At 44.6% G+C, this 11,211-nt stretch overlaps 2 protein-coding genes across 2 annotated transcripts; one reads left to right on the top strand and one right to left on the bottom strand.

The window, feature by feature from the left end:
* The first annotated feature begins 693 nt into the window (after positions 1–693).
* Positions 694–10,904, top strand: zcchc4 (zinc finger, CCHC domain containing 4). The gene is made up of 13 exons (XM_070929705.1): positions 694–809; positions 1,172–1,290; positions 1,388–1,470; positions 1,670–1,942; positions 2,950–3,030; positions 7,651–7,723; positions 7,799–7,949; positions 8,594–8,694; positions 9,502–9,623; positions 10,002–10,077; positions 10,167–10,218; positions 10,335–10,482; positions 10,605–10,904. The coding sequence occupies exons 1-13, from the start codon at positions 728–730 to the stop codon at positions 10,726–10,728; spliced, it is 1,485 nt and encodes a 494-aa protein (XP_070785806.1). The 5' UTR covers positions 694–727; the 3' UTR covers positions 10,729–10,904.
* LOC139305759 (nuclear factor 7, ovary) lies at positions 2,886–6,137 on the bottom strand. The gene is made up of 7 exons (XM_070929706.1): positions 6,050–6,137; positions 5,391–5,603; positions 4,569–4,664; positions 4,226–4,462; positions 4,124–4,143; positions 3,908–4,038; positions 2,886–3,758 (listed from the first exon to the last, which is right to left on the bottom strand). The coding sequence occupies exons 2-7, from the start codon at positions 5,592–5,594 to the stop codon at positions 3,160–3,162; spliced, it is 1,287 nt and encodes a 428-aa protein (XP_070785807.1). The 5' UTR covers positions 5,595–5,603; positions 6,050–6,137; the 3' UTR covers positions 2,886–3,159.
* Positions 10,905–11,211: the final 307 nt, after the last annotated feature.

Below are 11,211 nucleotides of genomic sequence, written 5' to 3'. Positions count from 1 at the left end.
GTCACTTGAAATGAATTATAATTCATTATAATAATAATAATAAATAATAAATATATTATATATATTAAGAAATTACCTATTATAACTATAAATGTAAAAAATATTTACAGAATAAAGGCTACGTTTAAAAAAGTAAGTAAACAAATCACAATATTTTAATAATATAATAATAATAATAATTTTTATCTCAAGGTCCACTTACTAGCTTTTTCAGGTCCTTTCAACCTCTCACAGCCTTCCTCGGCAGATGGAGTTTGCTCAGTATTATTTCTTATTGGTTATGATATGTTCAGGGGACTCGTCAAACAACTTGCTCTCTCTCTCTCTATCTCGAAGAATCTACGTATACATCTATTCTACCAAAAAAAAAGCCACTTAGATGAAAACGTGGGGTTGAAGTTTATCCACTAAAATGAGGGAATCCGCAATAAAACACAAAGAGTTCTTGACACATTCCAATTTATTTCTAATGTCCTTTACCCACAAACACAAAGGATGTCCAGTTTGATTGAAAACAAAGTGCTAAATATCAGAATAAGCATCAAATAAATGCAGATTCTGGCTGGTTTTGATTTAGGGCTGGCGAGCTTTTCCTGCGACAAACACGCTCATGACGTAAAATTTGCGCGACTAGAGAACGGTATGGCATCCGACTGTTAGGCTGAAGTCTCGTGCTGGGAAGTTTAGTGAAAACGTTCATCAACTGTGTAACCTTAACAACGTCGATATGACCGATACTAACGGCGACAGTTTTGGGATAGAGGTTGTTCTTCCAGACGGCGATAAAACGGCGCCATGTTGTCTGCACGGTAAGTAACGTCACATGTACAAGACAACCAAACTAACGCAGTTTCCACTAACTCACAGTCGCTTTACTTATTTTATAGACACACCGTCTTTAGACAATACTATTCACGACATGACATGACAGAGTAATGTCTTTTAATAAATTCAGCGTATGAATACAGCACAAAACAGCTCGTATCGCAGTGAAATGTACGCTAAAATTGCTTTACACTCCAAGCTATCGGGGTGTGTTTTGACAGACTTAGACTGTGGGAGTAACACATGTACCTAATATGTAGCTATGTTGTAGCCGTTTGTGTAAGTAATTGGTGTTGTAAATGGGAAAAAAATGTTACAGAATAACATGTCTCGCGTGCTTTGCCAGGTCCAACCTTGCTATTTGAGAAGGTGTGCAAAGGAGGCGAGAAAGGCAGGAGGTTTTTTGCCTGCTCGGCCTGTAGGGACAGAAAAGACTGCAACTTTTTCCAGTGGGAAGACGAAAAGGTGGGCTCACTGGTACTCGCATTGTCACTCATAACAGCACGTCTGATACCCGATGGATCCAGTGGACTCTTGTCATTTTAATTCATTTGCTTTGCAGGTGTCAGAGGCCAGGCTTTTGGCCAGAGAGGCCGAGAACCAGTCAAAGAGACCTCTGTTCACCCAGCTGGAGTGCTGTAGCAGGTAAGAAGTCTGCTGCCCGTCACGGCATCCTCTAATGGAAAAAGACGCTTTTCACATAATTCATAAGATTATGAACTTGATTTACTGTAAGCTGACTTTTTTTTTTGTTAAGTTGACATGGCCAAATTCAGAACCCCCATACAAAAAAGTGAGCATGTTAACGGACACTTCCTGAAAGGTCTGTAAATGTGTCCCTCAGGTTCAGAAAGTTTGCCTCCCTCCCGCTGGACGAGAGGAAGTTCTGCCAGGATTGCCAGATCCTTCTCCTGCCAGGAGAGCAGGAGGCTCACACCTCTCACAGGTCCGCGGCCGTCACCGCCGCCCAGCTGAGGAGGCCCAGTGCGCTGCTGCGTCCCCTGGACAACAAGAAGAGCAACGCCCAGTATCTGTTCACTGACCGCAGCTCCCACTTCCTGCTGGACACCCTGGCCAGTCTAGGATACAAGAAGTTGCTGTGTGTTGGCACGCCCAGGTGAGGGAGCTGTTGAGTTTGCAAGAATAGCAGTTTTAAATTCTGGTGGGAATTGAAAGAATAAGCGCATCAAGGCCGGCCTAGTGGTCAAAGATGCATATCTTATAACTGCAATGTCTGTCGGTTTGATTCTGGCTACCTTTTTTGATGCACGTCACATTGCCCTCTTTCCGGTTTCCTTTCTGTATCTATATTTCGAACTAACCGACAAAGGCAAATTGCAAAAAGAAATCTTTTTTTATATGAATAATACAAAATATGTTGAATAATCAATATACGTCAGGCTGGTGTCAAAACAGTCAACCAGACTCAATATGCTGTTAGTAAATACAGCACAATATGAGACATTAAACTGCTAATAAACGTATGCAGTCTATCTGCCGATGACGGGGACTGTCAGGGAAGCAATGTCCTGCTTAACTAGGGATTAAGGATATTTGGTAACACACGTGCACATTAGCACATGAGTGCAGGATCACAAATTGAAAAGGGGTTAAAATGGAGGTATATCATGTTGTTGTTTAAATGTCCGTGGGTCCATGTAGTACTGACGATGACGGGATGACGTCACCCGAACTGTCCAATCCGTGAGACTGCTCAGTCTGTATGATGTCGTGTTCGTTAGCTCTTGGCACATTGTGACATTGAACATGAAAGGGACCTGAACTGGTCTGGACCAACTGACGCGAACTACAGGTGGGAAAGCGACCCCATGAAAACGTGAAAAAATACCTTCTTTTTTTTTTAAGAGGTTCTAAACCTAAATAGTTAAATTCATCATTTGGGGGGGGGGGTCAGAGGACAGTTGTAGTTTCCTAGGGTGGTCTAAATGCAGGCTTTGAGATTTTTCACCAGTAACATTTTAATAAAATGGTAAGGTTTGAATCAAAGGTGTCAGCTACTGCCGAAAGTCACAAAATGGTCAAATGACTGAGAGAAACTGTTAGAAATAGAACATTTTTTTAATTTAATATTCAGTCCATAGTGATTGTTGCTGTTTGTGCCAGACTCCAGGAGCTGATCAAGTTGCGAAACCTGGAGCAGAAACATGAGCCTATGAAGAGTCTGCTGCTGGACATTGACTTCAGGTTAGTTTGTTATCATGATGTACTACTAATGGTGTTTATATACATGGACGGAAAGGACTGCACACATCATCACAAGCAAGACATTCAGATTGAGTCCACGTCGGCGGTCGCTGGAGTATGACCGCAGTATCATGGAGTGTCGAGGTGACAGAGTTCCAGGTGATTTGGCCACACCTGGCTCTCTGGGGGTCTCAGGAAGCGGATAGCAGGGTACAGGGGCTCAGTGAACTGGTGATGAGCCCTGTCAAACACCGGCGTCACGGCTGCCGAGAACCTCTGCAGGACGACCATGGTGTCTGCGTCGTAAAACATCAGCTGGCCCTTGTCGTAGTTCACCCACACTCCGACCTTTCCCAGCGGTGTTTGCCCAACGCCCTGGCACGCCATGTGCCGGTCGTTGTGCCAAGCGGAAAGATGACCGTTGCGAAGCTCCACGCACCACGAGCTCCTGTTCCGGCCCAGTTTGGCGCCCTTGTCTCGCCCCTTCCTCTCCAGGCTGGCGTAGGCCACGCCCACGGCCCAGGTGGAGCAGCAGCGGACGTCGACCTCCCAGTATCTCCGGGCGGCCGTGACGGGAGACGAGCCCAGAGCGCAGCAGACTTTATCAAACTGAAGAGGGTGCTCGGCGGCCGAGCGGCCAGAGCCTGAGAAGGACACGCTCCGCCCCTCTGAGGTCACCGTGACCTGGTTGTGGCATGTCTGCCTGTCAATGACCACGGGGGAGGAATCTGAAATGAAACGAAAGAACCCTTAGATTGATTTGTCGACATTTTGAACTTTGGCCGTGCATCAGTGTTCCTGTAAACACACTGAATACTGCAAAGTGAGTTTGCCGTCATACGGGATGATATAATGTAGAAAAAATGGCCCCCAGTACCTAACAGAAGAGTCTTCCTCTGCAGCTGAGCCTTCAGTTGTTTGGTGATGGAGGATAACGTTTTAAGGAGCCTTTCAAATCTCTCTTCATCCAGTCGGATTTCCATCTCGGAGGCATCGGGCTTCTTAGGACTATGAGAGGGATCACAGAGGTTATAATGAGACGCGGGTCTGAAGTAGAGCTGAAAGTGTTCCATCTAATGGCGCAGTGTTTTACCTGAGATTCTCAGACTGACCCTGAGGGAGAGACAAACAGAAAATCCTGATTAGAACACCAGTTCCAGTTAGTGTGTATTTACAGGGTGTTCGTGTATCAGACCTTCCCGTCCTCCTCTGTCCCGGGGCTCTTGCTCAAAGCTCTCTGGGTGCCGCTGATGCTCTTAGTGACCTGGTCCTGGTGTTGTTTCCAGTCACTGAGAACCTGGTCCAGTCTGGTCCTGGTCAGTCTCAGGTCCAGCTCCAGGGAGTCGAGGGCGTCCTGCTCGTCCTGCCTCAGGACGCACCGCATGCTCTCGAAGCGCTCTCGAACCTGCTGCTTCATCACCTCTGTGCTCCTCTTCGGGGGGGGGGGGCATGGAGGGCATGAGGGCCAGATGTTGAATACACACCAAAGGTCCTCCTTGTTGGTGGTCTTGTGTGTGTGTGTGTGTATACATACTCACAGACAGATTTGCCTTGCGTTTCTTCAGAGACTGGATGTGAGCCTCAGTCCGGGATCTCTCTGCCTGCAGCTCCTCCATGCGTCTGGACAGCTGCTCCTGCACAGTGTGGAGTTACGGCCAGTTACAAGTAGAGCATCAAAGTACACTGTTTGAAACACCTCTTATGTCAGTCTACTGACAACACAAATGTTTCTAATAATGTATTCCCCAGAGTTCAAATGTCTTGTTTTGACCGACCGTCCAAACCCCAAAGATATTCAGTTTACAATGATATTGTAAATTTTAAACACCTCTACGACCCTTCCATGAGAGACCACAGGGGACAGCCACATGTTTCTGGACTCATGGAGAGAGACTGCCGCCACATTTAATAGATAAAAACGGATACATTCTTCCTCAGCAACAACAAGCTCTAGTGCAGCCATGTTTGTTTATGACAATCTTCCATTGGCGTTTCTGCAGCAATACTGCAACGAATCGGCCGTTAAGCATAAACGCCTCCATACCATCTCAAAGCTCACGCGACCTCTACGGCGGCCTGCCCGCGTGAGCATAAACAAGGCTTAAGGCTGACAGTGGGAGTATATCTGCAACTCACACTTATGTCCACGTTTGTCTCAGCCTTATGATGGAAGGACACCACAGTGCACACGAACTATATCATTGGGGTGTCAGCAGGGTTAATTACCGGCTCAAGATGGCGTGGACCTCGCTTGGCCTGTTTTCTCTACGCCCTCTCGTGAAATACTACAGCAAGTCATTTCTTGACAGTCACGCAGTTGAGACTTGCGGTTCGTGAAATCATCCCGAGCTCTTGTTTACCTGAGAGAGCGGCTCGGCTTTGGCTGCCTTCCTCTGGAATTTTGGAGATCGCGGGAAAGGCTGAACAACACTGTCAGCGCGGGAGTCCAGTGGAGTGAAGCTCAGTCCGTCCTGCAGTACACTGTGGGGGCCTGCAGGGGGCGCTGCAAGACCACTCTGTGCTGACTGTCCATTACCAACGGATAATGCCTCTTTTTCTGCCATTTCTGAGGACTAAACGAAACAACACACACATAATAACTCTCTGCCTGAGATATGTTCTCCTTTTGCACAGTTTCAAGCTTCTGTTTATTTGCATTAGCTGTAGAGAAACCAGTTCTTCAGGTTTTTGGAAAGTCTGTGAAAACCTGCCTTTCTGAGTCCTAAGTCCGTGCCAGGCTTGGTGCAAAAACCCTGTTCAGGACATGGTCTAATTTTCTCAACAGATTTACTAAACACAAAGCCACTGAAGAACGTTGTTTTCACTGCGTACTCTATGTTTCATTCGTCATATTTTGCAGAATACAGCTTCCAGTCAGACAGTTCCATGTTTACTGTGGAGTCGTCCCCTAAAACCCCCACATGCTGTGACGGCAGTACATTCATTATGCGTATTCATAACACAGACTAAATGGTATTCTTTTAGCATTGTTAAGTCGTGTTTTCCTAGCAGTTCTTACCCGAGGTCTCTGCGCTGCGTCTCTGCGGGTTGCTTCTGTAAAGAATGTGCAGGGTAGAGCTGCAGAGGGTGTGTTACTGAGTTGCAAGCTTCAGCCTGCAGCACACACGCAAAGACACCTTATCGTTACCTGGACACACCAGTGAGTGTTGCCTAACTTGCGTCTGTGTACAGCAGATAAGTTGAAACTTGCTCTTGTTGTCCAGCCAGCTGTTATTACACTGTGTTCCAAATTATTATGCAAGTAGTATTTCAGTTAAATAAACATTTGTTTTTTTGTTTTTCAATGAAACGTTTCGCTTGTGTTGTTTCTCCTGTCTGTTTAAAACACTGACATCAATTTCAGACAGTTTTGATAATTCATTTGGCAGGTGAGCCTAATTAAAGGGAAACTACTTGTTCAACTTGGAGGTTGTTCCACATTATTAAGCAAGTCACAGGTTTCATGCAATATGGGGAGAAAGAAAGATCCTTCTGCAGATGAAAAGCGTGAAATATTGCAATGCCTTGCAAAAGGTATGAAAACACTGGAAATCTCACGAAAATTTAAGAGAGATCATCGTACTGTGAAAAGATATGTGTGTGAGTGCAGACGGGTTCGTTCAGGTTAAGATGTATTGAGGAAGATTTCTGTCAAGCAAATACATCGTATTAAGAGAGCAGCTGTTAAAAAGCCACTGCTGAGCAGCAAACAGGTATTTGAAGCTGCTGGTGCCTCTGGAGTCCCAAGAACCTCTCGATGCATGATCCTTCAGAGGCTTGCAGTTGTGCATAAAGCTGTATTTCAGCCACCCAATGCCCAGCCAATGCTTGCAAGGAGAAACGTTTGCAGTGGGCTCAGAAATACATGAAGACCAATTTTCAAACAGTTTTATTCACTGATGAATGCCGTGCTACACTGGATGGTCCAGATGGATGGAGTTCCGGATGGCTGGTGGATGGCCACCATGTCCCAACAATAATGGGGAGTGAGCTGGTAGGCCCCTTTAGGGTACCCAAAGGTGTCAAAATGACCTCTGCAAAATATGTGGAGTTCCTAACTGATCATTTCCTGCCATGGTATAAAAAGAAGAACCGTGCCTTCCGGAGTAAAATCATTTTCATGCAAGACAATGCACACTCCCAATTCTGGCATACGCAAATGAAATCCAGGCAGAAACTATACATGGACACACAAGTTCAAAGGATGGGAGAGTGAAGGTGATCTCCAAGAAGGGCTCCTATGTTAACATGTAACTTGACCTGTAAAGATGTTTTAGCTTGAAACAGATTTCCGTTTTCAGTTCTTTATAACCTATTGAATGCTTTGAAACTCTGTTGTGCATAATAATTTGGAACACTGTATTTTGAGTTATTTAAAAAAAATACTGTTATCATCTGAAGTTTTGTTTCATAAAATCCTGATTATAATATAATTGTTGAGGATGTAAAAAAATCGTACCAACTGTCATTTGTATTGACTATTTAGGAAAAACGAACTAAAACAGCATATTCATAATAATTTGGAACACAGTGTAGGCAGAGGAAACAGAACTGAAGACAACTGTTGCATTTGAGAGTCGTCCCAATGCTGAATAACACGATTCCTTCATAATGTTTCAGATACGCTCAGTTCTACAGCCAGGAGGAATTCTGTCACTACAACATGTTCAACCATCACTTTTTTGACGGAGAGGTAAGAGTGAAAACACGTCCGCCTCATGTACTTTGATTTCCAGTTCAGTGTAATGAAGCCCTCATCTCTCGCCAGGCTTCCAGTGCAGTGGTTCAGGCCTTCCTCCGAGAGCGTGACGGCGAGAGGGTGGTGATGGTGGCTGACCCCCCGTTCGGTGGCCTGGTGAAGCCTCTGGCCAATAGTTTCTCTCTGATCTCACGGATGTGGAGGGGGCTGCAGAGTTGTGGTTCGTGTCACTGTTTTGTTTTTTTTCATGACTGCTGTGTGTATATATATATATATATATGTGTGTGTATATGTATATGTGTGTGTATGTATGTATATATAAATAACAGTAGAGGACATTGAATTACCATACACAAAAATGTAAATGAAATGTTAAATTTTTATTGTCACTTATAACACTTTTTAAAGTATAATTCTTCTTTTTTTTGGCCTGCAGGGGGCAGCAGAACAGGCTGTATACACAAAATTGGCATATTATCATTATATAAAGGTGATACTGCGATGACGTGTTGGCAGTTTCCTATGAGCACACTCATGGAAGTGAACTGACATTAGGGCGGAGAGCATTATTATATTTACTCATATATTTGTACGTAGAAAACCAACAAGCCATAAAAACAGAGACCTTAAGAGTAAAAACATGTTTTGGTCACTTGGGGTGCAGCGGAACAAGCTATAATCACAAAATTGACACCCCGTCATCGTATATAAAGTCGCTATACCTGGCACGTTAACAAGCGGTTGCACATCCAGCAGACACAAAGCGGCATTAGCATTTATTTGGAGTAATGTCTGTGTCACCTTGATGAACCTAAGTTGGTCCAGTGTTGAAAAGCTAACATCCATCAATGTTTTTGTGTGCAGACAGCGGTGACGCCGACATGCCCATGATCTGGGTCTTCCCATATTTCTTTGAGCCTCGCATCCTGGAGTGTCACCCCTCGCTGACCATGCTGGACTACCAGGTAGACTTGGCGCTACATCACTTTCAGCGGTTGGTTGATAAAGACACGATTAGCAGACAAGTATTGATAGGAAGAGCTTTAGGAGGCTTCCAGGCTGTCAGGAACCATGCAGCACAGCACCCGTGTGGGATTTAGTTGTACATCTCCAGCACCTTATTTTTCATTTTAATAGCTGATCCAGAGACCAACAACATCACAGTGGAATAAATGGGCAGAGTAGAACTGCTGACAGAAAGCATGACGGTGGTGGCAGGAGATAAAATGCGAACTAAAATTAAAGACTTTGTAATGATAACAATGATATTAGTAACTCCTGAGCTTTTCCTGCTATGACAAGTCAAAGTGAAGAAGGTCTGTGGATCTGATCCGCTTGGGAACGATGAGAGCTCTGATGCTGCCAGGCTGTCAAGACCAAGGTTCAAGATGGACAGACTTTGGACATGGAAGAACAGATTAAAAAAAATTTTTTTTTTTTAAATCTCATCAGTCAAATCCAAAACATGAAGAAGCCTGTCTTCTCTCTAGTTCACTGTGAATATAGCAGGACCATCCCTTACTACTTTGCCCAGAGTGCGGATCAAGTGGGTACGGAACGGTACAAAATGTGAAAACGCCCTTAGGTGATGTTAGTTAGGTGTGAACCTCGATGACAAAGCAGCAGTGACTCATAGATCAAGGCAACAACCAAAGTCCAGCAGTGATTTCTGTTACTACTCTATAAAGTAACTTTGGGCTTTACGGGTTTCCTTATAAACCACAAACAATAAAAAAAAAAAAAAAGCAAATGTTTGGTTTGTTTCCATCCAGGTGGATTATGACAACCATCCTCTGTATAAACATGGGAAGACAGGCAGGAAGCAGTCTCCTGTCAGACTCTTCACTAATCTTTCACCCAAAGACGTCATCCTGCCCAAAGAGGAGGGCTACAGGTATCAACACACTTAAGCTGAATTTTTGGTCGCCGGGCTGGTGTAACCTCAAAGCATTTATCAGTTTCAATGCGTAATGGCAACCGATAAATAACAGCACATTTCCGTATAGAAATGCCAAAGACGTGTTTGAGGTGAAACAGTGTCATGTTACGTAGTTTGTCCACCAGAGAGCGCCTGTGCATGCAAGTTGTACCTCCCCACGTCTTGGTCACAATTCTATAACAACCAAGTTTAAGGGATCCTTATTGTGTGTCTTTTGGTTATATCAGATGATATATTAAATGTTTATATAATTGCAATACCAAAATGATTTTTTTTTGTTACTTTGAAGTTGTGTTAAAAGGTATCTGCTCCCCCCCCCCCCCCCCCTGTTAGATTCTGCTCTATATGTCAGAGATTCGTCTGGTCCCTCAACAAGCACTGTGCTAAGTGCAACGTCTGTCCATCCAAGGTATAGAACCACCGCTCTGTACGTTCATATTTTGCTAACTCTTAACAAAGCCACATGTTACAGCTTCTGTTGTCTGTCTGCGTCTCCAGGACGGCCGAGACTGGAAGCACTGCTCAACATGTGAGAAATGTGTGAAACCATGTACGTAAGCATAACAGCTTCAGATCCAGCAGTAAGATGGGCACTACGTTGATGCTACTTTTTTTTTTTTGCCCTGTATTGATGTGTACATTTCTTTACATTTCCTCCCCCTTAAGCCTGGAGACACTGCCAGTCCTGCGGCCGCTGTGCACTCCCAGACCACCCGTGCGGGCACGGTCAAGGAAAGGAGGGCTGCTTCAATTGCGGCAGCCTGGGCCACAAACGCAAAGCCTGCCCTCTCAAAGACACGCACAGGATCAGCAGGTGTGTACACGGGGACGGCCCCCCCTTGTTGCGGTCGCTGCGCCATTTAGGTGCAATATTTGCAATATTTTAACTTGTTCTCCTGCCTGTTGGCTGTGTCTGTCTGTGTTTGGCCTCTCCAGTCATCGGCCCGATGCCAAGAGTGGAGGTAAAAATGGTTCCCGTCGACCCCTCTTCAAGCCCAAAGCCAAGAGGAAGTCCGGCGCAGCTCGCAGAGCTAAGAAGATGGCTGCTCTGTCTGTGTGACCTGCAGTATCTCGTCAGCTACGCAATCTCAAACGACAGCAATCGTTGTAGTAGAAAAAAAAAAGTTCTATAAAGAGAGTTTTTCATTTAAAGCTGCTATTTATTCTTATTGTATGGCAGAAAGTAACAACAGTTCTCTTATTTTCTAATACATACTACACAGTTTGAGCCAAAGAACTACAATTAAAGCTGCATATATTTGTTTTTTTTTCATATGAGCTTATTAAGTTCTTGCTGCTAATTTGGTAGTTGTCTACAGCATTTACACATCCAGGAGACACAGCAACGTTAGCGGCCTAGACGTGACAAACGCATGGACTCGTTTTTCTGCATCTGTTTGATACGGGATCTTCCTGATTTTCGCAATGTTACGGAGGTGAAAGAAGGCAGTCCTTGGAGTTTGTTTTATGCAAGTTACCCTGAGATTCCTCACGGTGGCGCTGGATGCAAGGGGTTTTGCCGTTCAGGTGATTTAGTATTTGG

This window comes from Enoplosus armatus, chromosome 23 (genome assembly GCF_043641665.1).
Source record: "Enoplosus armatus isolate fEnoArm2 chromosome 23, fEnoArm2.hap1, whole genome shotgun sequence".
Taxonomy (NCBI): domain Eukaryota; kingdom Metazoa; phylum Chordata; class Actinopteri; order Centrarchiformes; family Enoplosidae; genus Enoplosus; species Enoplosus armatus.
This window is presented reverse-complemented; position numbering and strand designations above follow the sequence as displayed.